This window comes from Epinephelus moara, chromosome 5 (genome assembly GCF_006386435.1).
Source record: "Epinephelus moara isolate mb chromosome 5, YSFRI_EMoa_1.0, whole genome shotgun sequence".
NCBI lineage: Eukaryota > Metazoa > Chordata > Actinopteri > Perciformes > Serranidae > Epinephelus > Epinephelus moara.
Genome location: NC_065510.1, coordinates 31,731,285 through 31,753,611, shown reverse-complemented (window position 1 = coordinate 31,753,611; position 22,327 = coordinate 31,731,285). Strand labels below are relative to the sequence as shown.

Here is a 22,327-nt window from a genome sequence, read left to right as displayed (position 1 = left end):
TTAATCAAATGCTCCCCCTCCACTGACACTTTTAGGAAATCTTAAAATGTACATGTTTTCAATGGCTTTTGGTTGTCTGTAGTGATTTTAATATTTTATCATTTCATCTTATCTCTTCATGTTTGTAATTGTTCTCACCAGTTTTATTCTGTTTTATATTTCTGTACATTTCATATTGCTATATATTTGTCTTGTTTTTTGTCTTGTACAGCACTTTGGTCAACTGCGGTTGTTTTTAAATGTGCTACATAAATAAACTTGATTTGATTTTTGATTTGATTTAAAAGTTATAAAACTCTGTTACAACACAACTAACCAATATCTCACAGCGTCTCCCTACTGGAGTGTGTTGCATCAGAGTAATTTGGATAGTTGTCAGGGACTGTCTGGGCTCAGCACTATGATCTGACAGGAAAGTAGTCTATACCACCATCAAGCTGTAAGCTCATTGTGTAAGACCCCTCTGCTTGGGTGTCGGGATGGAAAAAAACGGATACATGACACTGGGGGAAGTGGGAAGAGGTGGAGGTGGGAGTGGAGAGAAGAAGAAAGTAAGATGGACAGTGATAGATGGCAGGGACAGAGGGAGGGGAAAGGTAAACTGAAGCAGGAGGGAAGGAGGGAGGCAGCATCAAAGGGGGGAGGAACATTGAGAGGAAGGGAGGAGCCCTAGGTCCTCGGCTTCTGATCTGGTGTCTTGGAGCTCCACCTCGGTCGAGGGAGGAAAATTTCACTGAGGATTTAGTGTTGGGACCTTCAGTCTGAACTCTGAGCTCTCGGGACTTTTCTCCTGTGGGATTCGATTTACTGGAATATTCATTCAGAGACTGGGAGACCTGACTACCTGCTGGAGTCCTTCCTGCTGAAAGGGAGATTTCCAAGTGTGGTATGAGAATCATATATATTTGTGTGCTTTTTGTGTGTGTAGCTGCAGTGTGTCTTTGCTTTAATGTCCTAATAGAGTCCAACTTGACTCTGAAATGCTCCTTCCACAGCACAGTTGGTTTTAAACATGTTAGTAAATGTTTTACCGTTAGAAATTGGTTTTTCATTGCAGATTAAGAATAGGCATTGACTGGGACTTGTGGGATGAAGTTTCAACATTGCAGTTTATCCCAGTGTTGTTTCAGCTCTGAAAAACAATATGTTCATCCATTCTTCGTCTCTGAAATTCACTAATCATTTTGTTGGTGTCTACTTTTTGACTTTGTGCAGCAGCATCAGTGTGCAGGGCCTGAGGCTTATCTAAGTATATCTTCTCAGGGATTAAATAGCTCCCTAATGAGCTTTCACTAATGTCCAAGCTTCACTTAAAGGGGAGATCGCACTGCAGGTCCTCAGCACAATGTCAAGGAGGCCACAGCACTTTTAACAGAATTGCTGCTATTAATACAGCAGCTATCAACAGTTATTAACAATTAAGCACAGATTGTAATTCAGGATACAAGTACATTAGAATATATCAACTTGATTTGGACCTTCAGATGTGTTGTTGTAACATATGATTAATTGTGCCGTGTCACATAGACACTAATTGCTTTTGCTGATTTTTTAATCATCAATTTAATAACTTGGCCAGCAATTATTATTAATCTGAACCTTGTAAAGTAATCTACATGAATTTGTCAAATTCTGACCTCACAGTTCTCATGAGCTCAGTATCATAATATTGAGCCATTATTTAGAATAGACAGTTCAACCAATAATTCAATACAACCTCAGGAAAGTTGGGACGCTGTGTGAAACATAAATAAAAACAGAATGCAATGACCTGTAAATCCTTTTTAACGTGTAGTCAGCAGAACAGAGGACAAAGACAAGATGAACTAATAAACTTTGTTGTTCTTTGTCAATACATGCTCATTCAGAGTTTGATGCCCGCAAAACGTTTAAAAAAAAGTGGGGATGTGTTGCATCAACTTTTCTTTTACCAACATGTAGAAGTTTTGAAAGTGAAAATTCTTTCTCAATATACAAGCGGAACCCCTCAAATCTTCAAGATTTTAAGACCTGAACACTGTGAGACATTAGTGTCTTCATACAGGAGGCATCTTGAAGCTGGCAATGCAAACAAAGGCTTCTCCAAGTACAAGTGAATTTCAGTTAACGTGGGCAACACTTTTATCTGGAGTCGTTCTGCCTCATTGCCCATAATTTTAATGACCTGAAATGTTGTGATGTCTTTATTAGTGTAGTTTTACTGAGTTAATACCAATGTCTAGTCTAGATTCAATGTGAATGACTGCATTGGAAGTATGTTTAATTAAAAAAATGTTGATGTGTTGAATAGTTGTTTCCCCCACTGCACTGTGTCCAAATGGATTTGCAAATCATTTCATTCTGTTTCTATTTATGCTTCATAAAGGGTCCTAACTTTTTTTTGGAATGTGGGTTGTATTACTGGGTTATTATTACTGATGCAGTAACATGTGGGCAATGCAATATTTCCCTCTTGAGATACAGTGGAGAAGTATTACAGAGCAGCAGAAAATAAAAATACTCAAGTAATGCACAAGCCTCTAAAATTGTACTTGTACTTGAAGACATGTATAGTAACTAGGCCTGTAAGTGAAAAAAATTAGAATGAGGACAACATCATAAAGATGCTTACCCTTAAATATTATCTTCGACTTAACCAGACTTTATAGTTATGTTTCTAAACTGTCTTTTTTCTCTCTTTTGCAGGGAGTAATATGAGGAAGCCTTTGAATGGGCTAGATCCTGGAATTAGACTGCAGGGCTCCCATTGTGTTTAGACCCGGGAAGCAGCATGCAAACAAATCGGTGAACCGTCGCGGCCTGTCAAACCCCCACCCTCGTAGACACCAGCACCACCGAGCCAGCTTCGGGGGGGATTCCAGACTCCTCCACTTTGCCTGACAACCTGCGCCAAACACCATGGATTTCCTGCTACCCATAAGAAGTCCAGATAGGATGGCTTCCTCCAGCTCTGAGCCTCTTCTGGGCAATCACAGCAGCTGCACCAGGCACCACTACCATGGCGTCAAAAGAAAGCTGCGGCCTGGGCGGATTCTAGGTTTCATTATCAGTATGGTGGCAGTCTGCACATTCTGTTCATGGAGTGCCTTGTCGCTGGTCACAACGGTGGCCAAGGAGCTGGAATCGTCCGCCGAGGGCTCAGCGGAGGCGGCAGTGCCCCAAAGAACTCTTCTGCAGTACCACAACCTCTCCACCACACCAGAAGACACACCGGTGGCCATGAAATCATCAGATATGTTAGAGATGAACCACGGGGACTACCCAACAGACTACTTCAGCGTGGAGGAGAGACGCCAGGGCTATGTGGTTTTTCATATGTTTGGCATGTTGTACATGTTCATAGCCTTAGCCATCGTCTGTGATGAGTTCTTTGTTCCTGCGCTCACTGTCATCACAGAGAAGCTGCAGATCTCTGATGATGTAGCAGGAGCCACATTCATGGCAGCAGGTGGCTCAGCCCCAGAGCTCTTCACCTCCGTCATAGGAGTCTTCGTCTCCCACAGTAACGTTGGTATCGGTACAATTGTGGGCTCGGCCGTCTTCAACATCCTTTTTGTGATTGGGATGTGCGCCCTGTTCTCCAAAGAGGTTTTGAACCTCACCTGGTGGCCTCTGTTCAGAGACGTCTCGTTCTATATCATTGGCCTGCTCATGCTCATCTATTTCTTTCTGGATAATCAAATCACACTGAGGGAAAGTATTAGCCTGCTGATGTGCTACACCTGCTACGTGACGTTCATGAAGTTCAATGCAAAAGTAGAACTTGTCGTCAAATCCCTCCTGGGCAGCAACCAGGTGGACGAGCTGGAGACTGCACCAAAGGTGAGCCTGACTCCATCCATCCATCCATCCATCCATCCATCCATCCATCCATCCATCCATCCGTCCATCCATCTATCCATCCATCAATCCATCCATCCATCCTCTCTACACAGTTTATGCTTTAACCCCATCTTAGGTGCCAGCAGCTGATCCTTACATTCATCCATCCACCCATACATTTCACACAATGTTGTCATTTACCGATCAACCCCTCCATCCACTGAAGGAGCATCCCGATCAGAAACAACTATCAAGAAGTTTCAAATTTTAATGCAGGAAAAATTTAATGAAAATAAGTTGAAAAAAAAAAAAATTAAGATTCACAATATGACACACAGCTGTGAACATTTGTGATTCTTGATATGAGTTTCTGACGAGTGGACGGGGTTATGATATTTCTCAGAAGGAAACCTGGCTGGTTTTCATCAGTGTCAGTGTGTTGATGACTGCTCTGAGAAAAGCATTTGCATTTCACAATGAAAACGATCACAGAGTGAACCTTTCATGGTCACTGACCCTGAGAATAGTAGAGCTTCTGTTCTGGGAAGCAGATAGGTTGTTGAACAAACAGCACTTGATCAGGCAGCCAAACCATCCTGACTTCACTGCTGGAAGGATATAAAGATTTGTCTTAACCTGCCACCTGTGCAGCTCGGACGGTGCCAGACGCAGAGCCAGACTGCAGCCTCTTGGTGCTGACTAAGTCTGGGACCAGGCCTCAACTTCTGTCACTACTTTTAGTAACCAAGTCCAGACCACAGTCTAGTAAGGCTCTCAGAATGGGACTCATTAAAATGCAAAAGACATTTAATGTTAGAACACTTTAGTTAAAGAACACATTCATTTGCTTTAGATTTAATTTACTGTACTTTATCATAGGGTTTTGATCAAGTTTTCAGTGTTATTCTCATTTAAAATCACCTCTGAGAGTCTCTTCCTACATGCTACTCATCACTGATAACTTTTGATGCTACTGAGCATTTGAGCCATACAAGTCCAATGTGTGGTCCGAACTTTACAGACCTGAACTCATAAAAATCGATTTAATTTTCAGTTAAAATTCTGCTATCCGTTTAATTTATCCAATTTAGAAATAACTTATTCACAGTGACAATAGAAGCATATTATAGTTTTACATATAAGTTCAATTAACTGAATGAAATTAGTGATATTAATTTTAATTATTTAAGTTACTTCAACAATAAATACTTGAGTTACATGGACTCAAACCAAATATATTTTTTAAGGTTAAATTGTTTGAGCTATTAAACTTAAATGGTTTGAGGCAATCACTTTCCATGCACAGTTTGAGTTGAACTAACTCATCAGGTTTTATTTTTAGATTTCACGCCAGGAGTAAGTCATGTCACAGTGGTTTCATGTGTATCATTTCTGAATAAATCCAAGTTTTAATCACACTGGTTGCTTTGAGAAATGTGTTCATTAGATTATTAAACATTTTGATGAAAATATACCTCAAATATTGTCACAAGTATTGAAACTGACCGAGTTTTGAGAGGGTTGAGATGGACTTCTGAGAGCATCCTAAAAGCAGGAGAAACAGCGAAATTAGTCCAGCAGTCCTTGTAGCATAACTTCAACCTCATCAGCACGCTTCCTCCTTCAGCTCCCCTCGTCCTCACCCTGACATTAGAACAAGTGGTCTCTTGTCTCTGGAGGAAGGTCGTAGCTCCGAGTGTTGTTTGTTTCTTCGTAACAGCGTCTGCACATCTGGTCTCAATGTGAGTATATCATACTCACAGGAAGTTGACCTAGTGACAACACCCCTGCAGTACCAATCACTTCACAATCATTAAACTAATCACTTCACATCAGCCGGAAGATGATGATGGGGAAGGGTAATTTCGAGATTAGCTTGGAGTGCTCTTTGTGCTGCTCGCTGCTGTGTTCAGGACAGCAGATTCAAGACAGAGGGGGGGAAATGATGATAATGATGATGCAGTGCAAACATATAAACACACAAAGACGCCATTTTGTTTTTCACGTTTGTCTTTCCGTCCTTTTTCTGTCTGTGTGTGCAGTTGGAGTCAGATCTGTTGCTCTCTGATGTTGTAATCTCATACGGCGCTCAGGTGACAAATGCTAAGATCTACTGTAGGCTGATCTTAGAGCAGCTTGCCCGTAGCCTAGACTGACATCACCCATCACCAGTTCCTCAGGGGCGTATACAGTGCACATGATCTGGATTTTGTTTGTCTGGAAATATTCATTACACATTATGTGTTTTTTTAGGTTCTTTGGGTTTTTTAGGTGGTACGTAATTCTGGAGAGAGACAATTGTTGAGTCTCCTTCCCAGGTCATCAAATACCGACACTTTCGGTTGGTCCAACTACCAAACTAAGGTTGTTGTTATTTGATGATCTGGGAATGAGACTCAACAATCAATTATCTTTCTCCATTAGTGCATACTGAACCTTTAAGATACTAACAATAGTTGAAAACACTTCTTAGAAGGAGCCAGCTATTGTTATGGCAGTGATTCAAGTCAAAAGACGTTCTCACGTTTTCAGGAACAGATGAGCTCATGATCACCAGGCTCCAATATGGTCTGTTTAAAGCTCCGCCCATTAAATGCTTAGGTAACTGTAAACAAGAAACAACTGTTTCCCAAGAAGCATGACTTGCTTTTTCTTTTGGGGTTTTTAAGTTATGAGCATTATTTTTTGGACATCACAATATATGAAGTAAATCTATATTGTTTTGCTTCTGTCCTATAGTTCTTTTTTCCTTATAATGTATGAGTAATAGCTAATGTAGTGCTTTTCAGTGTCTTTTGTTATATTTATTCTCATTAAACTTGTTTTAACATTTTTGTATTTCATTGTAATTCAGTCAATAACAATCAGTCACTGACAATCACAATATGATTTTTTCCTCCAGGCCCCAAATGCATCATCAGGCCTGTGTAGTATGTCTTATTAACATTTATATATTTCATGTTCTTTTAGTTTTAAACCTGTGAGCACATGTAGTGTGTTCAAGTGCTCATCAGTGTTGCTGCAGGAGCTCTGTTTGACATTTGTGCCCTTCTGGGAATCAGCTGTTCTTCAGGCTGCCTCACCTCAACCCAAGAACAGCTTTTCTCTTTCTGTCGTCCGGCACTTGATGTCCAACTGCCTTGCCCTCATGTGTCGGTAGCTGCTTGATAATCCTGAGGGTAAATGCTCTCCAATCGCATTAGAGCCGCTAATAATAGTCAGATGCTCCCTGGGGGAGCAGGAATCAGTAGATCAGAGAAAAAAAAGCCTGGCTGCTACTTCCTCAGCCTGCAGTCATGCTCATTACTGTGGTGTGGTTTTTATTTTGTGCACAGTTTTGAATGTTTCAGATGGTGCATACAGTAACTACAGTATCTATGTAGAGAGGGGCAGGAGAGAAGATGGTGGTATTCTTCCTGATGGCACTAAAGACGACAATCCTCTCTGATCCCCTTATCAACTGCTTACCTGCGGTGACGACAGCAAACATACAGCCCAGCACACTGCCACTCAGTCTCTGTAGAGCTCTAACGAAATAATTGAATTCTTCTTGCAATCATCAATATCAGACCTGGATCAGCAGCATGGTGCATCTGCAACCTCATAAAGTTTTTATCCAACAAATTAAATCTGAAATGATAAAACCTGTATTTGACGGTGGCAGTGACGTTTCATACAATGTAGTGGGTTCTCTTCTGGGAGTCTGACTTTGCAATGTCAGATCACTGTGGTCTAAATCTGCTGTGCAAAAATTCAGCTACTATTGTTAAGGTGTTTTGGTGAGCAAGACACTGAATGCTTTTTGGAATTTCTCCATGAAACTGCTGCTAGAATGAGCAGTTGTGCAGCTGAATATAATAATTATATGAAGATGGTTGGTATTTGCTGACAGATGAGAGCGAAAGAGGAATGTTTGACAGCACGGTGACCTGTGAAGGTTGCTGCAGGACTTCACACGCAGGCTTGAAAAGCACAGGTCTAAAAGCGGTGATTAATCCTGGCTAAGTCCCACAGCTCGGACAGTCAGGTGGACACAGAGAGAAAGAGAGACAAGAGAGAAGAGGAAGAAAAAAGAGAGGAAGGGAGATGGACATGTGTGGAAAAAAAGGTGCCTCAGTGGTGACAGGTGACAATGATAGCTAGGATTATAGGAAAGTTTGGTGTAAATCTGCAGGGGTTTACGATATTGGAGTCTTCCCGTGTCTGTAGATCTCGTCTGGAGCAGGGATGAGACCACTGAACTGGAACACGAGCTCAGTCAAAAGTGACAAAATCATTTAAGCTTGAGGCTTTCGTCCTCTCCTGAACAGATCACCCGTAACATGAACAAGCCACGAGCTGCTTGTAATAGCTCTTTACTTCCTAAGCTAGATATATTTTGATGCTAAAGTGTTATTTACTATAGTTGGGATGGCTATTATCCAAGCTGACCCAAAAGAGAACATTTTAATGTTGCATTTTAAAAAGTATGCCTCATAATTTACAGCTGTTAAAAATGGCCTGTGTTGACCTGCTCTGCTTAAGTCAGGAAAAAGAGACATGCACTGTGAAGCGATAAGCTGGGGCTGATTAATTCTCTATAGCTGTAAAAAAGTGCATCAAATATTGAACTTGGACAATGATAATATAAAATGCAGCTTTATAATAGATGCAATTTGTATATATGATAGATATGAGCAGTGTAGTGGCAAAACTTGCCTGCTTTCATTTCCTATCTTTAAACGTAGTCTGTTCTGTCAAATTAGAAATGGTTGCACACTACCTAACATTCTTAGTAAGCTAGCTTCTGAGAGTAAAAGTCGTTCTTGATTATCTTATTCTCTAACTGTTTTCTTCAAGTCTGACTAATTTATAGTTAAACTATATGTGCACCATATGATTTCTTGCAACCTGCTGAAATGACAAGCAAAATAATAGATTCGGAGGATGTTCTGATTTTTGATTTAAATCACTTAACTTGTTTAGATTCATTTTTGGTGAGAAGCCATCATGTAAAAACCAGGGGAGGCGTTTAACCTCACAGACACATCAGAGTGGAGATGAGAGCTGAGTGAAATAAGGGCAAAGGTGATAAAGATTAGCAGTTTTTTTTCTTGAATAAGTTACAGTATGTCATGCCCAATACAAAGATGTTACAAAATACAACAAATATGTAAGTATACTGTTGTGGGATTGGTAAAATTAAAATCCAGTTTCAGCCTCAGCAGGTTCTACAGCAGGGTATACATGTCTTTTGTCATGAAGCAGCTCTCAGGAGCCATGTGAGCACTGACAAACATGAACTCATGCCAAGTGGCTGCTGCCATCAGAGCTGCTCAGCACTCACATGGATAATACAGACAGGTGCCTTCCTCTTTATTTTACTTAAATGTTTCTATTCATTTTGTTTGATGAAAAAGTATAAAACACCAAAATGAAATACCTCCATCTTCAGCGAGAGGAAACCAGCTTTACTTTGAGATTATTAGTCACATGTTTATAAGATAATATCCTGTGTTTAAACAGTTGCAGATGTATGTTACAGTATGTACATTTTCAGCTGAATAAAAACAGTATCACAACAATAGCCAGAGGGTCTTTGTGCAACTGAAGCAGTTAACACTCACACAAACAAATCTGGACAAACATGTTAACAAGTTCACAGAAGTGAAACAAAAAGAACCCCCTATCTTTATCCTTGCTTTAGCTACCATAACAGGAGCAGGTGTCTTGTCAGGTTCAAGCTAAAGGGATTATCTGCTCAAACTCTGGGGCCTACATCATGAAAACGTGTCAACAACAAAAACCCCCACCTCTCTGTTTGGTGTTTGTGATCGCCTCAGTTGCGCTCTTCAGGTCAGATACCTCAAATACCTTCTTTAACAACACTTAAGGATGAGCAGAAAAAGGCAGTGTGATGTTAATTGTTTGTGAAAGGTTACAGTGTTAAGTTTAGCATTATTTAAGGAAAAAGATAAGGCACAAAGGAAAATTCACAGCAGACAAAATAGTGCTATTGCAGCTCTTTAGTGAGGTTAGAAATGACTTTGAATCTGTTATGAGAGTTTAAAATATCTGGCACTGTAAATGCTCAGCTTTCGAGCAGCAGACAAAGACAATGATAGTCTGTTGATTTGGAATTTCATTTACTGTATTTCTTAGTTATGCCAAAAAATTACAAAAGTGCAAAAGCGTCTCCCTGAACATGTTCAAATATAAATAAATTAATTAAATGAAAAGTGACTGAATGGTTTGACAAGCTGTGTTGTGGTTTATGAGGACTGATTATGAAATATGAATTTAAATAGTCTGTCAGACCGTCATTAGTTTTGAATAAGACACATGGTTCAGTTCCCCATTACAGCGCGACCTTACTGCTCAGATTTCCTGACTGACCCGTTTTACTTCATCTGTAACCAAAGCATAAGTATCTAAAGTTCTTATATTAATAGCCGTCAGTCTAAACTTGTATTGATTTTTGGAGGTGGGTGACTTGTTGGTATAAGTCAGGGTCACAGTTATGCGTCAGTTATTTTCTGTTTTTCTTGCCCAGCTTTCATGGGGCAAACTTGCATCCAATTAATGTCATCTAAACATTTAATAAAAGCTTGCTAGCTGTCATACTTTGCGGATTTTTACTTTCCAGGGCAGACCATCATAGTGTGGTCACTCTCAGTGTGTTGTAACAAACCTCTACAGGAAAGCCACAGAGACAATTACTAGTTAATATAGTGGATAGTTTGTGTGGCGAAGTCTGGTTCCAGTTGTAATGCTGCTAAATTCATCAAATGAGAGCAGTTCATCAACATTTTATTACCTACCCACAACACATTATGTTCCCATCTGTTTTCTTGAACATCTTCAAACCCCTGATTCCCCACCAAACCTCAACCACCTCTGTGTTTTCACAAACCACCACAGACTCTCTGTCCCAGCCAGTGGACTTTTTGTGTGTGTGCTCGTGTGTGTGTTTCTCCAATTAATGTGGTGACACCACAGTGCTGTATATGTCCTCTGAAGAAATGGCTGGGTTTGAGATTAGTGTGAGTCCTCCTCTGTCTCTCCTTCGTGTTGAAACAAGACCCAAAACCTCTGGCACTGGTTCACTTCCACTGTAAGGAAGAGGTCATGTCTCTCTCTCTCTCTCACACACACACACACACACACACACTGGCAGAACTTAAGGGACAGTGTATTTGTCTTCTCCAGTGGAAGTGTACATCTGTTGAGTAAACAGGATGTCAGGGGTTGCCAGGTCGTCATTGTAAATGAGAATTGGTTCTCAACTGACTTATCTGGTCAAATAAAGGTAAAATCAATTAATAAATACATAAAGACATTATCAGGAATGTTTCTGTAACAACCGCTTTATTTTCACCTCTCCCCTCCCAACCATTTAGTAATGCCATGCAACAACACCACACAGAACAAATACTGAATGTTATGAAATGATATAGTATTTCCTGCAGGTATTGGGCCGCGTGTAGTTCGTGTGTTTGTGTTACTGTCTCCACACTTTGTGTATATTTAAGAAAACCTTTACTGTATCTACATGTTGTTTTCTTTCTCTGTGTTTTTAAAGGTAAATGTACCTGGAGATGATGAGAACAAGCTGACGGTGAGTTTCATTTTTCTCTATGGTACAGGTCATGTTATAATGTGCCTGCTTATATCTACAGTATGCTGTTTGTGTCAGCCATAACATATGTTACAAGAAAGGTGTTTCATCTACATGCACCCTAGGGAGAAATTTGAGTTGCAGAAGAGATATGACACAAACTCTGAAAATTGAGTTTGGATTTAAACTACTGCTCATTAAGATGCTTTTTTTTCTCTCCACCTATTTTATTTAGCATTTTCGTTGATTAATAATGATGATGGAAAATGTGGTACAAGCATGTAGGCTACTTATTCAATTTTTTGCATGCCTACAAACATTTCTGTATTTGCGTTACTGTTTTCAAAGGCCAAACCAAGGCTGCAGAGGGAAGGCAGCTGCGCCTCTCTACACAACTCACTGATGAGAAACAGCATCTTCCAGCTCATGATCCACACTCTCGACCCTCTCAGTGACGAAGGTATGGGTAAGCAAAAATAAATAAATAAATACACATACATGCACTGAAATGCAACAGAAAATGAAGGCAAAATCTTGTGAAATAAGCACAGGAGGATACGCTATAGACATGAATGATATAAATGTTATATTCCCTCACATAGAGTCAGACAGCATGTCCAGTTTTATGGTAGAATGAAAAACTAAATGTCTGTTTTTTTGTCATGGTTCACAAAGTTAATCAGCTTTGATAAAGATCACGTTTATGATTCGATTAAGGGTTAATCGAAAAATGTTTTTTGGACACACAAGCGTTTGGTTGAGGTGAGATTATGTACGCCCCACTTCTTTGCATTTCCTTACCTCTGTCCTGTAGGAAGTAGTCAAAGGACAGTGGGAATACATATTTCTCCCATTATATAGAGCATGTATACTTGCTTATTAATCACAAATGTTCAGGAGACGATGCTGGACTGACTGAGTCTCATTTGTTTTCAGCTCGTTTCAAAGAGAAGGCATCGATCCTTCACAAAATGGCCAAGCAGAAATGTAAAGAAGAAGCTGCCAACGGTGTAGGTGAGTAACAGTGACGAGTCAAACTATGGGATTCCACTCAAATATCAGCTGATATATCAAGTGACAAATCAGTTATGAAATCAGTTAGAAACTGTGGCTATTGATAGATGAACGGTGAGAACACATTTTATGTCTCGTTGAGAGGACTGTTTTGATTTCCTCTAATTTTTTAAACTGTATGGCTGAAGTTATCACTCAGCATCCTGTCAATATGACACAGTGCAGTAGTTTAAAATCAAATGTGAGCTTATGTAACTTACTGCTGCCAGGAGTGTTTCTGACATGTTAGAATTTTCCCATTAAATTTCATATTTTTGTTATTTATTTGCTTATTTATGAATGGCCCAATCTAGAGCCACTGTGTTGTTTGTTCATTTTGGGCTACTGTAGAATAACATGGCGGACTCGGTGGAGGAGGACCCGCTCCGTATGTAGATATTAACAGCTCAATCTAAGCTGACGAAACCACAATGATTCTTATTTTCACGTGATTATAAAGTCATGAAAACATGGTTACGGATATCAGATTCCATTTTCCAATAGATGCCCCTAAATCCTGCACACTGGACCTTTAATGTCTCTACTGCCTTTCACGTGTATCCAGCTATCTGATTTATCTGATTTCTTAATCATATGAAGAACTGACATTCGTGAATGTATTTATCAACCGACTGATTTGTCAATAACATTAGATCAAATCATTATCAAGGGGCACACATCTGATACTGTGTTACACTTGTGAGAATAACCTCAGGAAAATAACAAGTATATTTTGTTTCTCAATGTAGGAGCTGCTCCCCAGGCACAACCTCCAAGAAATTGTACTAAGTTTAAGCTCTTCTCTTAATGTCATTAGATAACAATTTTATTTCAAATTACTACTTTTGAACGTATTCCTCAAACGCTGTTCTCATCTAGCTTCTTTTTCTTCCCTCAAGCTGATAAAAACATCCCCAACAGTTCAAACGTTGCAGTGGAAGTCACACCACCCATGAATGGTGTTGCGGGAGGAGACGAGGTACGGCTTTTACCTTTTAGCTTTACCCCAAGTTTACATGTTAAAGGAGCTGTATGAGACATGAGGATATATACGTAGCTATGATTCAGAGTCTGGGTTGGGATTGTCTGCACATGGTTCTCAACATGGAAGTGACTGAGCAGACAGCTAGCAGCTAATGGTGTTAACAGGGCACACAGTGTTGACAGAGCTAACATTGACACCACATGGGGGAACTGGACACACATTAGAACTGACATGCACTAACATGCATGTGCAGCCATCCATCATAACTACAAAGAAGCTCAGATTACAACACACACACACACACACACACACACACACACACACACACACAGAGGGAGTGTGACTTCACTCTCAGCTCAGGACGCCATCACTCTACATAGCAAGTAGTTCTTAGCTGGTATAGTCATGCTAAATGTCACGTACAGCTCCTTTAAACCATACGTTTAAAGCATAATGGAAAATGTATAAATATTATGTAAATGTATATGATGAAGTAATGAGCTCCCTCTTCAGGGTGGTGAGGAAGAGGAGGATGAAGACCAGCCTCTGAGCCTTGCCTGGCCCGACACCACCAGGAAACAGCTCACCTACCTCTTCGTCATGCCCATTGTCCTTCCACTGTGGCTCACACTACCCGACGTCAGGAGAGAGGTGACAACAGACACACACAGTGAACAGTGTGTTTCATGTGTACAAACATATAGAAGCAACTCAGAGTTACAATACAGTGCAATTAGTGATTTAAAAAAAATCTTCTATTCACACCACTACAAATACTTTAATGACAAGTTTCTATTTCTCACCTGATGTTAACTGTTGTATTTTGGATCATGAGAGAAGCTGAATTAGAATTTGATTGACTGATTGACTGAGTTGTTGGCCAGTTGTTTGACTTAGCAATAAATAAACTAAATTTTGTATTTTTGTCATTTCAGACCTCAGAAAAGTTCTTCCCCATCACTTTCCTCGGCTCCATTTCTTGGATTGCTTTCTTCTCCTACCTTATGGTGTGGTGGGCTCACCAGGTACTACACACACGCACAAATGCACACATGCACGCGTCCTCTATTTGTCTCATACACCAGCTCTATTGTCTGTTCTATTCTATTTCTGAGGCCTTTCTTATGAGTCAGTGCAGCAGTCAGGGTGTTGAATGTGTGACCACAGCAGCTAATCCCAACTAATCTGCCTTGATCCACAGCCAGATGAACCTGTAATGCTCTATTTTAACAGCGGAAATGCAATGAGGGCATGTGTGCAAGGTCACTGAGGAGACGCACCTGCTTTTTTAGTTTGGCACAAAATGTTGGATGAAGTGATGATGTGTGGTGATCAATCAAGACTGTCTCAGCATGTCGCTGAGACGATAATGGTCTTATACGTTTTATTAAGTCACTGAACCAAAGACAGTGGGGCATAAAAGGAGAAGGTCTCACCTCCTGAAGAGTTGGGTTTTTTTAAACAAAGCTTTTTCAATGTGTTTTGGTCTTCTGTCCACACAAAAGGACATGAAGCTTGATAAAAATGGACCATTTGTAAAACTCATTTGAAGCCTAGTTTGTGCCCTATTGGTGCGCTTTTTCTCTGACCTGCCATAATTATTTTCTCTGACCTCATACCAACCCACCATGACATTGTCTACAATTGCATATGTTGAAGACTGTTTAAAAAATGTTTCTTCATCTCAGCCCTTGTGTGCCCACCACTTTTCAACACAAAGTGACACCCTTATTCCAGGGTGTAGATTTTCAGAAAGTTTTCAGTGTTGCCATGCAAATAGTAAAAACAGAGTTCTTGACTTGTAACATCAGAGTATGCGCCACTATGACATTTGTGAGGCGTCACAAGTAAAGCGTGTTTTGTGCAATGATGTGCGTGGCTAAAATAGCGCTGGCTCTAACTTTGCAAACAGGACTTTTCACAGGTTTACACATAAATACACAGTTACTTTTCCACTACACTGAAGAACAGAGGCGTCAGACGACAATACTATATATAAACTTGCTATTATGCACCATCGCAGCATCGTAGCCTTCAGGTTATAGCTTTTTTAGTCTTCTGATTAGCCAAGATTTTCTTCCTTCTTCTTCCTTCTTTGCATGATTGGTCATGTTTGTTTGTTTGTTTGTTTTGCATTTTCATTTGGACAGAGATTTTTTTGGGGGGTAGACAGATTGTTTTCAAAAAGAAAGACGAAAAACCCTGTTTTTCAAAAATACCCATGTACATGTGGACTAGGCCCTCGAGTGGCAGCGTATGAACACAAAGCAAAGATGATATGCAAGATGTGTGATTTCTTTAGTTAACTTCTGAAGATCTGAAAAGTCCAACCTGGTCTCACTCTTAACTTGTCAAATACTGACGGCTGGTCAGTGACCCTTGGCGTCATATACTTACACACTGAGGCACCTTTGAACAGTGGTATGAGACACCGCTGAAGCTCCGCATGACTGCCGTTATATAAAGAGCAAGAAAGTCTGCATAGGGTGGGTGGGAGAGGAAATGGATGGGTCAAATAAACTTGGACTTTCACTCAGGAGACTGCTATTCATTTCTAGTGTAAAACCAAAAGTCAGTCAAGTGACTTTAAAATCAGCCTCGTGTCCCGATATGTGTGGGATACTATGCTAGTGACGTGTGTCTGGTGACGTGTCGTGTATGTCATATGAAGTTACATTACATTAGCAACTAACATACTGATTTTAAGCCAAACCATGATGTTTTTTGTAAACCTAACCACATGCTTGTTTTGCCGAAACATAATAAAGTGATCTTAAAAACACAGATTTTTAATTTTAATTAGCGCAAACTGTGTATTTTCTGTGAAAACTGAAGTTTATTTTGAAAAGACAAGCGTAAATTGACAAACCAACCCAGAGTGTCCAAAACTGATGCTGAAGGGGTACCAAGAGAGTCATAGTTTGACATGTAGGGCCACTGACCAAGATGATTTGCTTACTAAACAAAAATATTACTACCTCAGTTTGAGCTGCCATGGGTACGGAAATACCAAAAGCAAGGACAATGCTTTTCAAAAGATGCACATGTAGGAGCACTGCTTGCACTGGGCTTGCCTTGTCACAGTTCTACTAATGATAACCTCAAATACCTCTACAGTTTGATTCTGTTTGCTTTGTGTTTATTTGTTTGTTTGTTTGTTGGTTTGGTCTGTAAAATGATGCCAGCAAAAGACTGAAATTACTGAAAGTCTATCAAAATAGACTAGCAACTATTTGGAGCCATGTCAACTCAGCTGTGCAACATTAAGCAACGTGTTCTTCCTTTCAGGTTGGAGAAACATTCTGGATCACAGAGGAGATAATGGGTCTGACCATTTTAGCTGCTGGCACTTCAATCCCTGACCTGATCACCAGTGTAATTGTAGCCCGAAAGGGCCTTGGTGACATGGCTGTGTCCAGCTCTGTGGGCTCCAACATCTTTGATATCACTGTGGGGTGAGTGCACCCTGCATTTTTTGCTGTTCATCTCTCATAATAAAGCTCACAAATAGATAACCTAAATAAAACTCTTCTCTGTTGTGCTTCCTCATCTCCCTCCAGTCTGCCGTTCCCCTGGCTCGTTTACAACATCCTCAATGACTTCAAGCCGGTGGAGGTGAGCAGCAATGGCTTGTTCTGCGCCATCGTCCTCCTCTTCCTCATGCTCCTCTTTGTCATCATCTCCATCGCGGCTTGCAAGTGGAGAATGAGCAAGTTCCTGGGCTTTTTGATGTTCCTGCTCTACTTCGTATTCCTCATTGTCAGCGTCATGCTGGAGGACAAAGTCATCATCTGTCCTGTCACCATCTGAGAGGGAGCAACGCCCTCTGAGTATCCCAAAGCAGAAATTAAGCAGAAATGCGCTCATGTGTACCGTGATTTACTATAGGAGTGAAAATAAACAGACACAAACTGTCTTTTATCAGTCTCACTTACATACACAGTAGAAAATGCGCACACACAGTCAAGTGACAGGCGAAAAAAAACACACACACCCAAACACACCCACAGTTGTGGATGCCAGTTAGGCAGAGGCACTGACCTAAATCAACGCTTAAAATTCAGACCGGTGCATCACAACTGTTCAGCAGTGGCATTCTACAAGTCTGTATATCAAACATGGACTTAATGCCACCCAGTAGGAGGGACTCCTCTCTTTTGTACCATGTGACTACAGTCAGTAGCCACTATTGGTTGAAACCTAAAGGACAACTTTTGTGAACACCACCTCGATGGAAATTTGAATTGAAGATCACCAGAGGATGTTTTTTTTTCTTTTTTTTTCAACTAAAGGACCGAGTGGCAGTATAAGAAGTACCTCCGCTACTCATGCAAGCAGCCAAGTTAAGCATATAAACTGAACATGTGGGCTTAAAGAGACTTTATTTTTGTGTTGTTTTATGGGGCCGCAAAGCTCTGGAAAGATGCTGAATGTCATGGGGAAAAAACAGAAAGGCCCAAGGCAACACATACGTGTGATAGCTGCTTTATATACCTTTAGATTTTAAATGTGTTCATTCCACTTCCTGTATGGCTTTGCTATGTCACTGAAAGAGAAATATCCAGTGTTAATAACTTGTGTTCAAATACCGTATATTTGAGGACATATTTGGCAGAAATGGTTACTTTACATCCCATTCATGAATATCTATGATAGGATACATAAATGCTAAATAGTTACAATAGCGCATACACAGATAGAATGGACCTGAGATGTTTTATCGTGCTCAAAATATCCCAACTTTCTTGTTTCAGGTTTTTCATATAAGATTGTGAGCATGATTTTTTCTGTCTGTTCTGTCTGCCTTTACATGCACCACTTTAGAGGGAGATTACTTTAGTATCCTGACTAAAACTGGATAATTTTGTGCATAAAAATGTAATAAACAAGTCAGTGTCACATTACCCAGTAGATGATGCAGTAGTCCACCACATGTTGCACTTGTAGTGCAACATGTGACCCGCACTTGTGCAGTTTCTTCTGTAATATTTTGATGTAAAACAACTCATGTACTGTATAACATGTTGCACCGTTCTGTTCACATGCTACTTTCTTGTGTTAAGCGTGTGACATAGAGGCTGAATTCTTAGGAAAAAATATTTTATGAAGCATCAAAGAGGCCCATAATTTTTTAAAACAAAAACTTGGGCTGCTGCAAAGACACAATTTGTGACATTTATATATTTCTAGTTTTCCTCTAATCCCTCTTTCTTTTAGATTTATGGTAAAATAATGCTGAGAAAAAAAGCATGTAACTTCACATCACTAGGGTCCTGCTGTATGGATAAATTTACCATAGGTTTCTGCCATTCAAATATGTATTTTCATCAACTAATCTAATAAAAAATTTCAGAAGAGGTTTCAAAAAATATTGAACAACTACTAAGTAAGACAATAAAGAAGTGTCGTAACTCAAAAAATCTGTTTCCACTACCATTATTGCATTTTTTTTCTCCTGGTTTTGCAAAATTCTAGCTGATATATTTTTTTGTGGGTTTTCTTTTTTTCTTTTAATGAGAAAGTCAAACTGTCCTTAAAACAGGCAGAATGAAACATACCTTCTGATTTGAGCCAGATATATATTGGTGACCCATTAAACAGCCAGTGATAGTGATCATATACACATTTTGTCATTTCCTCATGTTCCACTAGCTGTCTATTCTGTGTGTGGGCTAAAAAAAAATCCAGTGTTCACAACAAACCTCGGCTCTGAAAATTGGAAACAAAGTGCCCGTGGATGTATGAAGAGAAAGGCAGCAGCCCTTTTTACACAGAGACTGCACTATAGGGCTGCTATGCAGTTCCTTCTTTACACTGCCTTTGCATTTTTACACAGAACCAAACAACTGCAGCATCATGCTGCTCCCGTGTGTGATGTTAAATAGCATGTTGGCATCGTGGAATCAAAAGAGGTGTGATGGGTGTGACATGTAATGCAGCAGTGCTGACCTCTGTGACACGTAACATATGCATCACCAGACCTTTATAAACAATAACAATGGCATACCTTGGCATCAACAATCATTTACCGTCTCTGTTTTATGGCGGCTCTCTGCTCCCGGACCTCATTGTTTTCCCAAATTGCCATTGACATTGTCGGCCGCTGTTCTTCTTGTTTGAGTTAGCCGCTAACTGCTATAAGCTACCTTTAAAATTTCCTGCAGTGGATCGCATGCATAACTCATGATCAAAACGTCACACCGGTGCTGCCCATGATCCCGTCCTGCCGACTGTCCCATTTATACATACATCATATCAGCGCTGTTACTACCTCTGTTCCTGGCTCAGAGGCGAGACAACTCTGTGCCCCAAATCTGCGATTGTTCCATTTATATTGAATTGTGAGGCGGCACAATATTCCTGCCTTGAACAGGCAGTGTAAAAGGGGCTTGTGGAGGCGAGAGGGAGGCTGACAGGAGGGGTGAATTTGTTTGGGTGACAGTCTTTCTCCAGAACTGCTCACTCCACCTTTTAATGCCTCACTGTCCCACCAAATGTGCTATCACTGGCGTTGAACCAACTGTTGCATGCTGAATTGCTTCACTGCCCTCATACGCACAATGTGTTTCCTTACGTCACCTGCTTTGTATATCAGATATATGAAGCACAACTTAATGTGAGCAATATTTATATTTCATTCTCCCAGCAATGTCCAACAAGCTCCATCAGTGTTGGAGAAATGTTCAATAAAAGTATGCAGTCTTATGCAGTACAAACTCGTAACAACAAAAAACAGTACCTGACCAAACATTTCTAGAGCTTATATTCTATATTTTGTTTCCCAAACATAATTTTGCATTTGTGTTTCTTTCAATTTACCATTGACATTTTTTTAGGTCACTGGATCTGATATTCCAGATTGCAGTATCAGTTTAAAACTCCCAAAGGGTTAAAAATCACATTTTGTGTTACTGTAAACCAAATCCATTTTTGTATTTGTATGTGGTCATAAATTGCAACTTTTTTGTCCAAGTGAAAATGAAAAGATTTTATCCTCTGTAAAAAATACTTAAATTATTCCCTGAATCTGGCAACGTTAAAATATGTTTCATTGTGTGTTTATGTGTATACAAATTTATAAACTGTAATGTCAGACTGTATATAAGCTCCTGTGTGTATTCATAGTCAGCACGTAGTTTAACCTCGACACAGCTTCTATCGTCAGGCTCCAGACTTAGACTGTCTGCATAGTATGACCTCTAAATCGTTCTTGCTTTGATGGATCATGTGAATGTGAGGAATGTGTGCATGAATGAGTGCATTTAGAAATATCTGTAAGATTTCATCCTTGACCAGTTTGAATACCATGACAATGGTAAAATGCTTTTGTATTACCCTTGTACGTTATGCAAGTATGGAATCATATTCATGTACTACTTGAAATGTGTATTATACTGTAAAAACCATATATCATTCACCTCTGTATAAAGTGTTATATGATAAAATAAATGAAACCTCAAATTTTCATTGTTGGTGTTTGGAGTTGTTCGTAAATTTGGGTTCAGGTCTTCGAATGATTGCTATTATTATAGTACTGCTTTTACACAGAATAATTTGGTAACTGTGTAATTGCTGGGGTCACAGGACATTTTAGATCTAACAAACTACTTAAAAAGTCAGGTCACTTTGCCTCTCAAGCTCCCGATCAGATTTGCAGTGTCATCTATCAGGATGTAATCTGCTTTACTTTGACACAAGCCTCTTACAGCAGCATGCATGGCCCGCTGCCATGACCAGTGTGATGCAACAGGGATTCAGTGGACACCTGTGGACTCCAATAAAGGACATGGTCACCTGTCTGCTTTCTATCCCTGTTTCTGCTAACTGACAACTGAGGACACTTACTCACTGCGCTGAGCCTGCCAACCAATGAGCTATAGGGACAAATTTTGTGTGTGTGACATTCTCTCATGTGAAAATGTCACAGTTGTGGGTAGGTTTTCGACATCCTTTGGGGAAGAAGATGAACTAGGTGAATCGATTCAAGCCATTCTATCACCCTTAACTTAGTCTTGGAATCCATCAGCCATCAGTGTGGCTATGATAAGCCTCTGAGGGCAACAGCCAATATTTTGGGAGATTCGGTGTAGCCAGTGGGCCAAGACTTCCTCTTTATGTGCACCTCTCACTGTTTACAGTTCAAGTAGCAACTTGAGACAGGTCCAGACAACATTGTGTTCCACCTCTTTTGCTCTGCCCTTGGATTGGACAAACCGACTATGAACAGAAACCAAAAGGCTTCAGACAGAAAAATCTTATCCTGCTGCCAACAGATTCTGCATACATATATTCTAGCCATACATTAGCCTAACTGATTCCCAGAAATTACTTTTGCTACATAATTTTGTTAAGGATTTGCTGCCCCTACTGGCCAGTCAAGAGGAGTGAGGAGTCAGCGGTCAATAATAGTACAAAACATCCATCCATCCATTTTCTTAAACGTTTATCCTCTTGAGGGTCGCAGGGGGGCTGGAGCCTATCCCAGCTGACAATGGGGGGAGAGGCAGGGTACACCCTGGACAGGTCACCAGACTATCACAGGGCTGACACAGAGAGACAGACAACCATTCACACTCACATTCACACTTACAGACAATTTAGAGTCACCAATTAATCCCCAACCTGCGTGTCTTTGGACTGTGGGAGGAAGCTGGAGTACCCAGAGAAAACCAATGCTGACAAGGGGGGGACATGCAAACTCTGTACAAAGGGGCTCCCTCCTAGGATTGAACCAGGAACTCTTTTGCTTTGAGACAACGGTGCCAACCGTTAATTTCTGAATCACTGTAACCATGGGACACCCCTGAGCACACAATCATGGATGTGGACACAAAATATTAGGCTGATTGGTCCAGTAGTGTGTGAAATTA

At 40.3% G+C, this 22,327-nt stretch overlaps 1 protein-coding gene across 4 annotated transcripts; it reads left to right on the top strand.

Annotated features, from left to right (window-relative positions):
- The first annotated feature begins 738 nt into the window (after positions 1-738).
- Positions 739-20,877, top strand: slc24a2 (solute carrier family 24 member 2). Of its 4 annotated transcripts, none has more exons than XM_050043287.1 (11): positions 739-886; positions 2,686-3,822; positions 11,384-11,419; positions 11,768-11,879; positions 12,356-12,433; positions 13,222-13,254; positions 13,372-13,451; positions 13,971-14,108; positions 14,393-14,482; positions 16,746-16,912; positions 17,018-20,877. In XM_050043287.1, the coding sequence occupies exons 2-11, from the start codon at positions 2,899-2,901 to the stop codon at positions 17,265-17,267; spliced, it is 1,908 nt and encodes a 635-aa protein (XP_049899244.1). In that variant the 5' UTR covers positions 739-886; positions 2,686-2,898; the 3' UTR covers positions 17,268-20,877. The 4 variants fall into 4 exon arrangements, with proteins under 4 accessions (XP_049899244.1, XP_049899242.1, XP_049899246.1 ...); XM_050043285.1 differs by having other exon boundaries at positions 11,768-11,885; XM_050043289.1 differs by lacking the exon at positions 13,222-13,254.
- Positions 20,878-22,327: the final 1,450 nt, after the last annotated feature.